At 39.7% G+C, this 15768-nt stretch overlaps 1 protein-coding gene across 1 annotated transcript in view; it reads right to left on the reverse strand.

Moving 5' to 3' along the window:
* Positions 1-15768, reverse strand: part of GNPAT (glyceronephosphate O-acyltransferase) — a gene marked incomplete at both ends in the record, with an annotated part of 21020 nt that continues 5252 nt past the window's right edge. Inside the window, 14 exons of the mRNA XM_081997785.1 lie at positions 1-44; positions 357-418; positions 1332-1425; positions 1519-1618; positions 2556-2696; positions 5103-5182; positions 5677-5922; positions 8422-8645; positions 9339-9469; positions 9560-9711; positions 10324-10399; positions 10849-10976; positions 13607-13736; positions 14595-14771. Coding sequence (XP_081853911.1) covers positions 1-44; positions 357-418; positions 1332-1425; positions 1519-1618; positions 2556-2696; positions 5103-5182; positions 5677-5922; positions 8422-8645; positions 9339-9469; positions 9560-9711; positions 10324-10399; positions 10849-10976; positions 13607-13736; positions 14595-14771 — 1785 coding nt within the window. The remainder of the gene's footprint in view (positions 45-356; positions 419-1331; positions 1426-1518; positions 1619-2555; positions 2697-5102; positions 5183-5676; positions 5923-8421; positions 8646-9338; positions 9470-9559; positions 9712-10323; positions 10400-10848; positions 10977-13606; positions 13737-14594; positions 14772-15768) is intronic.

A 15768-nucleotide genomic window follows, 5' to 3' on the forward strand; every position in this document is an offset into this window, starting at 1 on the left:
TTAGAGTCGTGCAGCCACTGGTTTCTGTACAGGTATCCTAGCATCTAATGACAGGGGAAAAAAGGAAAAGTAAACACTTCTCATCAAAATGCTGTAAATACCACTCCAGTAAACTATGTTTTGCTCTATTTCCCTTAGTCATTGGGTTGCACAGTACTTCAAATAAAGAAAGGAGATTCAAAGCTGCAGTCAATGACACCAGAAAAAAGTATTGTAAAAAGATATTATTAGGATTTTTATTCAGATAAATCTAAGGAACTACTAGGGAAAAACACACTACATCTTTGTGTATGTGCATTGTCCAAAGTAATCTGTAACTTGAAAAGCTCTCTTCAAATTAATCAGAGAACACTTACCAAACATGTCCAGGATTTTATTAACAGCCTCTTGATTTACACTGTAAGTGAATCCATTGGACCTATAGTTAAAAGAAAACCCCGTTTCTTCAATGACTATTTCTTACTCCAATCATTTCTATACAAATAATCTGAATTAAACATTTTCATAATCACATCATATTTTTCATCCTACCAGCATACATACTAATTTTAAGGACATGGCAAGTCTTTGAAGCAGATTGTACTCAGGGGCAGTTATAGTTTCTTTATCTTTCCTATTGTCCACAGTCCCTGTCTGTCTCTCTTCCCTTGATTTTTATTAGGGACAACTGCAGGAAGAGAATGTTTGTTTTCAGTTGTGTAATTTTCAAGACTATCTCTCTGAAACTGAACCAAATCTTCAGCTGACGTCAAATTCTGTTGCACTCGATTTATTCCTTTTACTTGAAAGGGGAATTTAGCTATAGACATCTATTTAGCACAGCGACACGGCAGGGGACGCAACAACAGCACTTTGTGCACTTTCCAAGAGCACTATAAACCTTAACCAATTCATTTCCTGAGGAGACACAAGGAAAAACTTGGGTCATCAGCTGCCAACTACGTTCTGCGTAACACTCAGGACAATGTGGGGACTTGTTAAAAATAAAACAGGACTGTTCTATTTGCTTATCAAAGCCTTGCGAGAAACTTTGAAAACCAAATGGGAAAGGGATGCAGAAGCAGCCTATTAGTGGGTTAATGAATTTCATTGCTGGGTCCCACAGGAGTGTTTTCACTCGGAGGGGGTGCAATTCTGCTTCTACAATGTGTGCAGAAAGGAACTACCTGGGTCTTTACCATGACTCAGGTAAATCAAATCAACCTTCAGCTGAGTGGCACTCAGGCAGTTGCGGTTCTGCTGTTCCGCTTCATACTAATAGCTCAGTCATTAAGAATTGCCAATAAAACCACACATTGACTTCTATGCTCCAAAAAGCCAATGTTACTTACATTTTCTTCTTCTTCACTGCGCCTAGTTGTACAAGAGCTGCTAAGGCATTTTTCTGCATGTCAGAGGACAGTGCTTCATAACACTGCGTATTCCCTAGAGAGAAAGGAGAAAAACTATTAAAAGTTTTATATCTGTCCATTAACAGGCTACATTTGCAAAATCATAACGCGTAATGGCTGTACACACCCTTCTCAAGAAGTTGAAAAACAAAGTTACGGACTCCAGGTATAAACTGCTTCTCGGTAAAGGCTTCTTTTGTTTCCTTTGAGACGTATCTGAAAATTAACTAACATTTAAAAAAAAAAAAATTAGCACTTCTTTCCTTTTGATTGTCAGCTTGTTATGAATTACAAACAGACATGTTCTCATAAGTAAGCAATACTGTTACACTTTGAAAAGTGCAGGAGAGGAACTCAAAAGGTATCATTACACAGAGCATCTGAAATTTTTATTACTGTTTAACAGGCATGAGAATCCTAATCCTATAATAAGATTCAGTATTACTATAATAGTTACCTTAGACATTAATTTAACATTCCTGGTCTCACAATCAAAAGCAGTATAATTTTTTGAAAGCAATACCTTTTTTACAGATGGGAAAAACTGGGAAAATCAGTACAGTTCAGCCCAAGTCATACACCAGATCATTAACAGATTCTGGTAGGTTCAAATGTCTACAAGTCCCACCAATCTCATGCTGACATACCTGAAATTTTAGTCTCCTGTTTTTGTATACATTGCTTATGTAATGTAAGTGTTTAGTCTTATTAAAACCTTGGAAAACCAAAAGAATCTAAAGAGATATAGATGCAATTAATGACTCCCAAAAGCTATCAGATGTAAGAGCCAAACTCATTTCTGCACCTTGGCAGGACAGCCCACATAAAATAAATTAAGCAAGAGCTCCTCCTAAAGAAGAGCAATGAACCTGGTAGCAGCACAGTTCCCATGAAGCTTATAAAGCCACAATGGGCCATCACATTACAAGGTAGTTACTGCTTTAATCAACTGGAAAAAGTCTGAGCCAAAAGCTAAAAATCAGGATCCTGGTGAGAGGGTGGTGTTTAAGATATTTATTACTACTATTTCTCAATTCTCTTGCACTCCCCAACCATGAAAACAGTCAGTATTTATTCTGCAGAAGTATCACAGCTCTCCTAGTTTCCCTATAAAACACAGGAGGAAAAAAAAAAAAAAAGATAATTTTCTGAAGAACAGCATACCTGATAACCTTCCACAAAAGGTCTGAACATGGCTGACAAGAAAGATACTATAACACTTCCTTTGTCGGTAGGGTAGATTTCCTGTTGACTTGTTTGAATAGCATCACATTTTGTGAGTAGAAAACATCCTTCCTCAAAATCCTGGGAGAGAGAAGCCTAACTGAAATTCAATTGTCTACAGTAAGCACAGCTACCTTTCCCCACAAAATTAACAACAAAAAATCACACAACAGGGCACCACTTCCATTTCTGAACTCAGTTCTCAGGAGACTCAAACCAAAATTTTCCTGTATACCAGAAATGCCCTTATAAAAGGGCAGTGGGAACGTGTTTTTAAACACAGCAGTACCTTGATGCGCAACAGGCCTAGGAGCGGAGAAAGCGGCAGCCAGCCTGAGCACCCTCAGGATTTTGTCAGAATGCGGTCGGGTTGTCTGTTTTAGATTTTTTTTTTCTGTCGGTGTTATTTATTTAATAATTTTTAAAGCCTGTATCTCCTGTCCCCTGTTTGCAATAAATGATAACATAGTTCACTGACCTGTTCTCTAAAAGAGAGGCAACACAAGGGCCAAAAGTCACAGATTATGGACACGTCAAGGACAAAACCATTTTACTTCCTGCTATCGGCGTAAAGCGGGAGGGGCACACACACAGACAGAGGACGCGAGGGGATGGGACACAGACAGAACAGACACATGGACAACTAGAGGGGTGGGTTGCTAAGAGATCCCTTAACATTAAAACAACTCTTCCATGTGACTCCAGTAACGTCAGTCATAGCCAGTCACCTTCTTGTTCCCTGCCTGCTTAAAAGTACTTAAAAGCTGCAAGAGGCAACAACTGCTAACAATGAGAACTAAACATAACAGTGCCGATCCCTGTTTAAAAAAAGGCCCAATTCTCTCCCATGTAAAAATCTATAAGATTTAAACATAGTCACAAGTCTTGAATATTCTTATGAAAATTATACTTACCTTTTTTTTTAATGCAGGCAAGATCACAAATACCACCATCAGACATTTCGCCTTAGCACGTGTAAGCAGTTTTAAATCCAAGTAAGAACTACATGTGGACTTCCCAGTTTATATTGGGCATGACGTTGAACCATTTTTTTCACTAATAAACTTGTGCTTACCTGGATTTCAAGCTGGGTGGACTAGAGCCAGCTCCGACCCAGCAGGGTGTGTACGAACTGACACAGCAAGTCCTGCAGAGAGCAAAGTGCTGCCCGCAGTTTTTGCAGCTTGCCTGCGTCCAGCTGTGCTGGGGGAGCACGCAGACATACTGAGCCCTGTAATAAGGCAGCATGCAGGAACAATGCTGGCTTTGTCTGAGTAATGGTTGTATGGGGTGGGGGGTGAAACGAGAGGAAAACTCTTTTCAAGCAAATAGGATGCAACTAAAGTTTCCATAAGACTCTACAAGGGACACTGTTCTGCCATTAGGAAAGTTCTCACTCCAAAAACCTTCACAGGCTGCATCAGCCTCAACTCTGTAGGATCTTGGCTGCAGAAATTTAAATCAGGCTTTATTATATGCACTTCCCTCACAGTGCTCGCAATGTACTATCTGAATCTACATGAGAGAAATGCCAGTAATAAAAAGCTAAAAGGGCTCAATTGTGAACCATCAAAATATAAAAAAAAAAGTTTACTAATGCACAGGAATATCAAAACCTTCAGAGTTCAAGGTATAAGAGGAACAACTGCCATTGTATAAACACTACAGAGTAGATACCGCCATGCTGTGCAGTCAAGGAGAGGTGGGTACCGAGGTGTACTTTAACAGACGAGGCACTGGGTGTTGGCTCAGTCCTCTGGTAGCCCTGCCATCACAGGCCACACACACAGAGCTACACAAAACAACTGATCACAGCTGCACTAGAAGGAGTATAATCAACCAGAGGACAATACATACTTAAATTTAGAATTGCACAGTCTATTTGTCAAAGATAACAAGGGCATACAGTGGTTGATCATTAATTGGTATAATATCTATAGTTTAACTTTCTGAAAAAGGAGCAGTGCCCCTCTGCTACACAGTTTGCAAGAGCTTTTAGGAAAAATCATCCTGGTGTACCCTCAATGAGAATTCCTGGTTTTTTTCTACGTTGACAGAACATACCCATTCTGTGATAGAATTCAATTAAATCTACATTAACACTTTTTTCTTCACAGCCTAAGGTCTTTTATAACTGCAGAACAGAGAAGTATTTACACTTCATTTAAAAGGCTGCTTTACATATTTATGCAAAAAAGCCAAACTTCTGATTATTAGTTCAGAATTGGGGCAATTTCAGGATTTTTAGTTTTTTACTAAAAGGGAGGAGGGGAAAAAAAAAGATGGCATATACAACCTTGTGGATTCAGACAATGTTTTGCGACTAAACAAATGACCCCCTTTTAAGTTCTCCCTCCCACCTATAGACCAAGCTGATATCACTGTAGGTGTTTATCACAAAGCACTTCTTCAGCAGAGCCCTGAAATCCGATGCTATTTTAGTTGGCTGCATTACTATCAGTATTTTTGTATAAAGGATGTTTTTACCTTCATTGAAATGCCAGGAAAGAAGATGAACTCATCAGAAAAAACATCTCTCAAGAAGCTGAAGCAGCTATAGACTTCCTCTGAAAGAAATATTGTAAAGTACTGTTGTTTAAAAACATAATTTAAACTATGGATGTGAAAAGCCATTTGCTCTGTATTTTAGACAGTACTTACAGCCAAGTATTGGAAAACACTGAAATACTTCAGAAACAGTGGTGGGAAGAGAAGAAAGACTGAGAACTGGCTGCACTGTATGCAAGTGTGAGCTGTGTGTAATTTCTAACCTAAAAAGCTGGTCTGCTAAACACCAAAAAGACAGACGCTTAGGAAGTGGGATCAGCTCATCTTAACCCTGTCCCCTCAGCAGAATATACCTACTTTGAAAACTATCAAAGGGTAAACAAAAAAAAAGGCAAGCAAAATACCCCTGTCCCCTCCCAACATGTTTGCCTTATGCCATGGGACCTTATCCAGAGAATAACATTCTCGGGTAGCTCTCTAGCAGTTGCAGGAACCTCATGCTCCTCTCGCAGCTGAGGGCACAAGGAGCAAATCCAGAGCTACCCAAACGTACCTTTTCTGAAGCTGTGTGTCATCTGCAAGGCGACTGCCACCAGAGACGGACGCACAAACACGTTCAGCAGCTGATTTCTGTAGGTGGCACACATCAGGATGGCCAGAGCATGCTTAAAGACAATTTCCCCTACAGCTGCATCTTCCACTCCTTTGTCATTTAGGACCACGTGGCCATCGACAAGGCAAGCAATGTTGGAATGCAGAGCGAGGCCAGACATGACTGCTTTTTTGGCACACAGGTTATCTAGCAGGAAAATGCAACACTCAGGAAATGCAAAACGGAACATAATTCTATTGAAACAGCCTAAAATGCAACAGTATTTCATTACGTTTTATCACTGAAGACCAATTATCACACCAAACATTCATTTAGAGGGATGTTCTAAAATAATCCATAAACAGGAATTGGCAGCCTAGGCAAAGCATGAGATGGAGAGAACAAATTTCAGACATTTCTGTAATTAAAGCACTTTAAATTCTTCCACTTGCTAACAATGACAAATATTTCCTTTGTCTCTGGAACAAGTATTCTTTCTGAGCCTCCAAATAAAAGAGGATAGATCTGTTTGATGGATACATTCATCAGTAAGGAAATAGAGACCATACTTTTGCTTAGGCATTTCTGACACTACAAGTTTTGAATCAGACGCACAAATCTTTATAATGTTTATCTTCAACTCTGACATACAAGGAAGGCCTCATCCCAAATTATGTTTAAAGAAATCCTAACGTAAGTGTCATTACTTAACATACCTGCTCAAAGAGAAGCCAGACTCTACTTAAGCCCAAATCTCTTCTTGTTTCGTAAGACAATCCTTTTAAAATGCCTAAAGCAAGGAAGTGTGTGGTTTTGGTGGTGGTTTTTTTTTAAACAACAAAGCTCCTCGAAAGCAGGCATGACTTTCATGAAGATGTGGGCTTTGGTCAAGCTTTTTTGTCAGTGTGACACACTGCCAACTTTATTCAGATAAAAAGCAGCATTTCAAGGCTTGAAAATACACTCGCCTTGCACTTTAAACACTACCAAAACATTCCCTGCATCAAATGTGACCTTTCTGGCAAGCAAAGAAAGAAGCAATAAAAATTTCTTACTGAACGCTAGAATACACTTTACATGTCCACAGCACCACAACTATATCAAATCAATATAGCCTCTTACAGAAAAAAAAAATTCATATTCTTTCCCTTTAACACAGATTTCACGTAGAATCTCCTTGCATCTCCTTTGCTCCTTCAGCCCTCTTTGTTCCAGTTTTGCTAAAAGCTCCCAAGTTTCTCAATGCAGTAACAAGCAGAAGTCTGAGCAAGTAATTTTGCAGTTCCTGTTTTCAATATAAAATTTCTAACGGGCAAGCACATGTTCTGCCTGTAACAACCAATCACCATGACAAAGGCAGAAACAACTAGCTGTTTGGAGATAGAAGAATGGACAGGGTACATGTAGTTGCTCACTTGGTGACGTTGCCAAATTAGCCTTAAAAATGTATTTATTCTTTCAAACAATTCACAATCCAAAACAAAACAACAAACCCTGTTTCTGTGCAACCAATGCCTAGAGCAGGGCCAGCACACTCCAACAAAATCTGCTCAGTTGTTGTCATTCCTCTATTTCATTACCACGCCTATTTGATACTCCCTGGCTACATCACAACTTCACTAAAGCAAAAACTTATTCATTGTTACTAAGAAAATAAACAATCTAAGTAAGCAAACACAAACATGGTATGTTTTTCAGTTTACTGTGCAGTAAGATTCTAAATGACATTTAAATATTGCCATGAAATTCTTCCTTTTACCAGTTTGGCAGGAACAGACCTTGTCTGCATTCACTGCAGTGCAGATCCCTGAAAGAAGTGGTTTTCTTCCAGGAATGACGGAGTTCTGTTATAACTGTAGCCTGCCCCTATTTCTTTATTGCAGTAGCAAGAGGGATCCTTGATTACACACATGACTACAGAAGCAAAGATCCATGATTTAAGTCTACCTACAGTGAAAAGGTAAATGTACCTGCATCACACGTTATTTTTCTTTGCTAGCTTTACCACTGAGGATCCGAGGCTCTAAAATTAATTTACTTGTGTCAGCTTGGCTCACAGAGAGATGTTTAAAACAACCGTTCAGAAAGTTTGGATGAAGAATCAACCTTTCAGCAGCCAAAATAGACATACACATTGCATATATATAAAAAAGTGTGTGTGTGTATAAATAAAACCACCAAAGAGGCCTTCCTCCCAGAAGTCATCACTGTTTCTGGGGCTAAAAATAAACAGACAACTCACAGTTTTGATTTTCTCTCACCTATTTGTTTCCACTAGTTCTTTGCCACAGTGACACTTACACTGTAGTCGATACCAAGCAATAAACATAGCATTACATACACCAAGTTAACTGCTGCAGATCAGGTAATTGCCTGTGACTTACATAGGGTTCAGAAAGATAAACACTAGGCAAATCTCAGTAATCTTAATATAAGCACCTTGTAATTTTCCCCTCATTCCACACTTCAGGATATAAGAGTAAAAGATCTAGTCTGCTTCCGCCTAACTGTTTTTCAAAGTATTATCTTCTACAGGCTAAGTCAAAACCTGTCAGGTTTTAGCATCAGTTTTAGCATACCCTAAAATCCATTTACAACTCTGAGGAAAACATTCCGTAAAGTTGTCACCATACATTGCTTCCACAGAAGTATAATTTATCCTTCATAAGCAACAAAAGCAATAAAAATAACACTTTCTCTGCATACCAGGCCATTCAATGAATCCTCCAAAAGTCTGTGTTAAGCCTTTAAGCCACAGGGTCTTTTCTATTAGAAGTTCAAAATCCATGGCTGGCAAATTCTGGAGCAGGACAGCAGCAACTAGCACCCATGGGCTCAAAACCATGTTTTCTATTTGCAGGAGCTCCATTTTATAAGCTACATCACTGACAAATTCTTGGATATCCTCAGATGGCTTTTGGGGAAGATGCCTGAAAGGAACAATGCAGTTCAAGGTAAAGAGCTCCAAAAACTGGAATATAAATCATACCCTCCCTTATTTCTTCCATATTGCTCCCAGATCCGTAACTACTTTAGAATCACCCTCCAGATGTTAGGTGCTTATCTATGTGCTATGTAGAACAGAAGTACAGGGCAAAACATCAGTAGCTTCATGACAGTATTTGAAACACAAATCTCCGTACTGACGCTGTATACTTGCTATCTTAAAAAAAAAAAAAATTCAAAAGCATTATGCTTTATGTAACAATCTGCAAAAGCCACCCAATCCAGTCATAGCTACAGCTCCCTGGCACATGATCACATAACAGTTTGCAGTAATAAAGCCAGAAGGGATAGAAAGGTGGAATTTTTAAGTGGCAAAACCACCGAATTCTCAGAAAACAGAGCCCTGCCTGGCTCATGCATCATCATTAAATTTTAAAATGGCATCTTCTCGACACAGTACAGAGCTATGCAAGTAATAACCTGTTTCAGAAACAACCAGTCACACAGATGATAAGCCTCTGCTTAGACAAAACAGGTTCAGCGGTCTAAACAGTCAGATGGAGTGGGGAGGTGAGAGAAGTCAAAAACAAAGTACAGCAGAATATCTTAATCATTTTACATAGGTGAGGACTAAACAAATGCTTTTCCTGTGCATACACCATGGAAGGATGTGGTACCTGGGAACCAAATTGTATGGGCACCGATTGATTCTCCCAGATGCCAAGGTTCTAAGTGATACTGGCTGGCCAACGTATATATGTATGGTACCAAAACTGTCACTGAGGATTCTTCTGGCTTTTAACAACCCCTATGAAAACAGGAAAAGCAAAACTCAAATTTTGGTGCTACAGGGTCTGTATACATCCAGCTGTGTTCTCTTCCTAAGCAATTTACATACAGATGTAGATTCCTTGGGCTTTGGAACACCTAGGAGTTCATATGCATAGAGAGATTCTTCCAATATCCTCTCATAGCTGATGCTGATGGGAACAAGGTACGTGTCGAAGACTTCACTTTTAAAAAATGGTTCCATCACAATGCCGAGAAGACCTGCAAATTGGGGGGGGAAAAAAAAAAAAAAAAAAAGAAAAAAGTGAATGACTTGTCTTTTTCGAGGAGGGAAAAGCAACTGCAATTTAACTTTGAAAAAAGTATCTTCAAATTTTAGAAACTGCTAATACGTGTGCATGGTGCTCGTTCTCTCTTCAAGCAAGCAGAAGCACAAGACATGCCCCAGCTTTAAAACAGAAAGTGAATGTATGCAATGCATTTGGACAGCTATTTGTGCTCTTTTCAGCAGCACTACTCTGTGCTCCCACAGCATCTTCCTTCTAAAGATTCCCCATTACTTTCACAGTTAGCTTTCAGTATTTCTCTGCTGCTCAGGGGACGCCTATTTTCTAGACAGAAAAGGGTGAAGAGTTATGCAATTAAGTACACAATGGGGCAAAGGACGTGAAAGCAGTAGAGTGCAAGAGACATGTACTGCCGTTCTTTGTATGGCCTTGGAACTCCAGCCATAGTGTTTTCCACTACTCTGACAGGCCTCACCAATTTCCCACCACTTTAACATACCTTCCTGTCTGAAGAACTTACAAAGCACATAGCCACTAAGGAAAACACTAAGAGTCATAAAAGGATCCAAGTTTTCAACAAACCTACCAAACTTTGGAGTCAGAGTCTTGGCGGTGCGGCTTCTAGTCCCTTCAAGAAAAAATTCAATTGGGGCATAGCCACTCTTCAAAAAAGAAAACAAAACAAAAATCTGGTCAGAAAATTAAAAACATTTCTTCTTACTGCCCACAAACAGTTTTAAGTACTTAAAATGTAAGTTAGGGTTTTTTTTAATGGAAGCCATGCATGTCTAGCTTCAGTCATCTCTAAGCCTATATTCATCCATTGTATTCGCCACACCATATAGTTAAATTAACAAAAATATTGTCTTTCATGAGATATGAGCACTTGATCCAAAGCAACTGATGAGCAGCAATTTGTTTACCACCTATTGCTGAACTATAACAGCAGACTGCACGCATGTTGTTCACCTACGGCAATTCTGAAGTAAAACACATTTAATTAGATCACAGTGAAGACTTTCAATCACATAACATCGTGCATATTTCACATGAAACATTCGAACAGAGTATTTCTTAAGCATACATTTTGAGACTTCAGTAATTTATTTACCCTTAACATCGTTTTTACGTATTCAGCAAACACTGCCCAGTAGAGTCTATTCCCACCGAAGGACCGTCGCATAAAAAAGGCACCTGCCCTTCGTAGCAGCTCACCAACTATTTTCATTCCTAGGAAATCTAAAAAACAATCAAACAAAAAACAAAACCACACACACAAAACTTATTGATTAATATCAGCCAGCAGAATCAACCACCTTCTCTAACACACTGATTCAATTACCAGAATAAAGAAGATCTCTTTCAAGGATTCTGTTGTTGCAAATACTTTTATTTGCTTTCAGATTGTCTAGCAAGGCTTATGTAGACATGAATGGCATATTATAACATGCTTTCAATTTTATTTTTGTAAGCAGCATTCACTTAGAGCAATTTTCATAATTTAGATGGCCAGATTTCAATCATAATAAAGACTAAGTTTTTGAAGTACATTGTCTCACTCCTCTTCAGAAAGATCAGTTACCACTGACCGTATCCTAGAAGACACAGAAATTAACTGACCAACTGCACTATATTATACCATTTACAGTCCTGACTCATCACTTTGGGAGGTGTACGCTATACCAGCTAAAATGTTTCATAGTTTTCTAGTTTTAAGCAAGACAGTCAATGCTTAACTTGTCAAAACCAGGAAACACTTAACATTGACAAAGTTCTTAAGGAAGCATTTAAACGGAGTCTACACAGCAGCTGGCCGTGTGCCGCTTCAACCTCCTTGCCACCTCAATCCAAGAAACACTTGAGAACAGATATTCACTCAGTAAAACAAATTCACATTTCCAGCTGTAATGCTGACAATGACTGCCTTGAAGATGTCATATAATGTGTCACACACATATATGTGAGAGAGAGAGAGAGAGATAAAAAAAGAAAAGAATAGATAAAACTAAACCGGCTACTGGATCCTGGGCAGCAACAGCAGCTGTCAGAGCTTCCCATGTGCAGAGGTTCATCTGTTTCCCTTACTCTCCTACTACCCTCCCTCTCTCATGACAACACAGACTCTATCCCTTCCCTTACTTCCACCCTCCTGCCACATACTCAACCTCCCAACCAGGATGCTGGCTGCATGCCCAACACCTCTGCCCACCACACACTGCCACCCCACAAACTGGGACTCAAACACATCCTTTCACGTACCTCAAGCCCACACCACCTCACCAGCTCTGCGCCTCTAATCTGACTTGCTCCCAAGACCCGAGACAGAAACACCATTCCAGCACCAGCTAGATTCCTGCTAATGTACTGTATGAGCATGTACTCTGGTGTTACGGGCAACTGTTTACCCTCCCTTTGCTAATCCCCATAGATCTATCCATATGCTACTTGAAGCCATGCGATAACTAACGAAGCAGAGGCACTTACCACCCATATCAGGGCAGCGACTCTCCACTCAGCACAAGCACCACTTTGTGAGTGAGTTTGTAAACCGCATCTTGTGAACCTCTAACACAATATGCACTAAATACTACATAGTATGTAGTACATATATAGCAGTAACTACAACCGTAGAGAACTGTTTTCTCCAGAGGAATTTAAAATAATACACACGCAGCAGTATAATCAAGCTGCAAGCCCCTAATTCTGAAGAACTTTGACCCCAAAACACTTAAAAAAAAAATAGGTTAGTCACTAAAAAAAATCCCTCTAAGCTAAACTAATAGTATCTTAAGATACTGCTTTGAGGCCCAAAACCGAGAAAGGCTCTAATCCAAAAGTCAGCAAAGGATTACACTGATAGCTATGACAGCATCTGACAAGATTCTGAACAACACACAACAGGTAAGCAGCTGCAACCCCTTGATCAAGGCAGCTATGAGACAACTTCTGAATTCACCAGAATCTAACCTACATCACCCAGAAGCATGATACCACTAACTCAAAGACCAGCAGAATCTCATCTTCCCTAGCAAGCACATTCTCCCAGCTTCTGCTAATTTTCTCCTGGTCTTCCTAACCTCTTGATTGGAAAAGTAGACTACAGTAAAGTAGTAGGTTCCCAGATCTTTGCTAGCTTGCCTGTGCACATTACAGCGCCGCACCAGACCTGAGGTTGTTGTCTGCCTGCTTAGAAGACCTGGTTGATCCCCAAGACTTCCAAGATCTGGTTTCTCAGTTAAGTGCTGCTGGAGTCTGGATTTTCAAAAAGGCACATTAACTCGTAAGATATTTAAAGTCTTCAAGAATTGTTTCCTGCAAATATATTGGCTTCATCTGCTTTATAACTAAATATGTCCAAAATTGTGACGCCTGATGTGAAATGTCATTTCCCAGCCAGCTCTGCTCTCAGCACTTCAAAAACCGAGTTCTGCCAATGCTTCAAGGGAATCAGTTGCATCAGCAACAAGCACGAGGTGGCTGGCACTTCGTATCTGGCTACTATCACTGCATTTAAAACTGCATAAAGTATCACAAAAGGTTCTGCATACACAGTAGCTCTCGGGCAAGTTTTTGCCTGTTCCCAGGCCAAAATAGCAATATAGAAGTCTCACTCCCAACACCGATCTTTGCCCCAGCCTTGGGTCTACAGATGGGGTACTTCTGGGTGAACTTGCTACGAAAAAATTCACCTTTGATTGGACTCAGCACTGATGAGAAGTTTTCAGGTGCTATAAGCATCTCACCCAAAGAGATTTTAACAAGATGTATTTGGAACAGGAGTTAAACACAACTACTTATAGTAGCAACTACCAGGCCCCTTACTACTGATTCTCTGAATCCTGAAAACACTGTTAAAAGAACATACTTGCCTATTCCTGCAGCAATGACAGGCAAAGCCAAGTCATATGTGTATAGCAAATAAGACAGCATCAAAAAGTCTACGTAGCTTCGGTGACTGGGCAGGAGTACAACTGGATGCTCCTGAATGGCGTGTTGCAACTAAAGAAACACAAAAAACAGCACAAACAATATTGTTCCAGTATTTACAGACTGACTGTTGAAATTTGCAAATACAGACCTTCACAGGGCTTAAAGCGAACAGAGGCAGATCTGTTTGAGGGTGGTTTCTCTGTCCACATACTCTGTAACTTTTTCATCATGGAACCATAAGAAATTTGGAGCAGTAATTTCCAGACTAGCAACCTGTGGTTCACAAGCATCACAGGACTCAAAAGCCAGGGCCATCTCATTATGTGATAGTCTAATTCAAATCCCTTTTGATGGGGATGGGAAACCCAATAGGGGCTGTAAGGGCTGACACTGCTGTCTTCCAGGGAATGCGCTGCACCCTCCAAAACAGCGGCATCCTGCAATGAAACGGGGGGACAACAGCTCCCCAGGGAACTGGGGCAAACTTAAAGCATCTCCTGTCTCAGAGGTGCACAATGTTTCACCACTCTTACCTGTATGAAGGTTTTGTACAACAGCCAGCCCGGTTAACCACATAACATTAGGTTTTCACCCCCAATTCAGCTAAATGCATTATTAAATTTATAATATCAGATAGAAAAACTCTCTCAGTGGCTGATCTCACAGAATCACTGACACGTGACCGCAAATATTCCTTACCATAGGAAGCATTTGAAAAACGTACAAAAAGTCCTGCTGTTTGCCTCTAAAATACTTACATATCATCTGTCTTTTCTCCCTCTTATTGAGAAATGCAGTAATAAACACAAGTGCAGTCTTATTTTTTTCAAAGGATATTTTTCATAGTTGTTACTTGGAGTGAAGATTAGAGTCTTTGTCCAAGTGATTGGTATGAAAATATTATACCTTTTCCCCACTAGTACTCACTCTCTGCATTCCTTCTTCATTCACACAAACTCTCTGGAAAAGCCGTTTAAATATTTTGCTCAGAGTAAAGGCAAAAAATCTGACAGCTCCTAATTGCATACTGTGGCCCATCTCATCCAGGATTTCCATGGCTTCTTCTTGAATAATATCAGGTGATTCTCCCATCTCTTTTGCTAACTAAAGAGAAAGAAAACAAACAAAACAGCAGTCAGATGTTGTTCCCTTCTCCTTGCCCATGCACACCATTCTATGTGCCACAGCAACTATGGCAGAACTACTGCCATAGTCAGCAAGATTTTATTTTCTGTGATAAGCATGCATCTAAACATACAGAATCTGTCCGGTGTCAGCCAACAAGAGACAGACAAGTTAAAGCTGTTCAAAAATCAAGAATGAGCTTAGATGTCAATGGTAGGAGGGAGGGTGTGCAAGAATTCCCCCCTCAACCACACCATCAGAATATTCTAATCTGTAGCATCTTCAGAAGAGATTTAAGTTCGAAGAACACTTCCTATAGTATTGGGCTGATGAAGGCTGTGTGCAATTTCCTTTGAGTAGTAAAATGAAACCTAGGTTTGCAGAGGTCTTCACAACATAAATTTCTGAAGTGTATTTGGGTTAGATTTTAAGACTTGGCTGAAGAACCTCAGCCCTATCACGCTTGAATTTCTCTGTAATATATTGCCTTGGCAATGGCTAGCTGAAATGCATACAAAGCACTGTCTCTGCCAACTTTGCATATCAATGATCTTTTTTCTGTTGCTATGCACATTGCCTTTTGAAGTTTCTTAAAACAAATTTAAATAATGGTCGTCCTTCCTATTTGACACTTTGAATCTAGAAATATTTAACTGAAAAGTTAGTCTTTCCCTGTTATGGAATGAGGAACATGCCTTTTACTGAACACAGAAGAGGAAAGAGGAAGAATGTCAGAAGAAAAAGCCTCCAAAACAGCACGTCTCTGTTTAGAGGCCACCACTGCTTACCTATTATTTCTGTTTTGTGACATATGAGAAAATCCATCTCCTCCAATCTACCTCCATATACCACCTTACTATCGTATCTACTAGTTCAACAGTGTTTTAATAAATGCATTATCCTTCATCCTGCATATTTCCATAATTCTATAACTGATTATATTTTAACCACTCAAAGAAGCCAAAAACAGTTTCCA

This window comes from Phaethon aethereus (genome assembly GCF_964289735.1).
Source record: "Phaethon aethereus genome assembly, chromosome: 3".
Taxonomy (NCBI): domain Eukaryota; kingdom Metazoa; phylum Chordata; class Aves; order Phaethontiformes; family Phaethontidae; genus Phaethon; species Phaethon aethereus.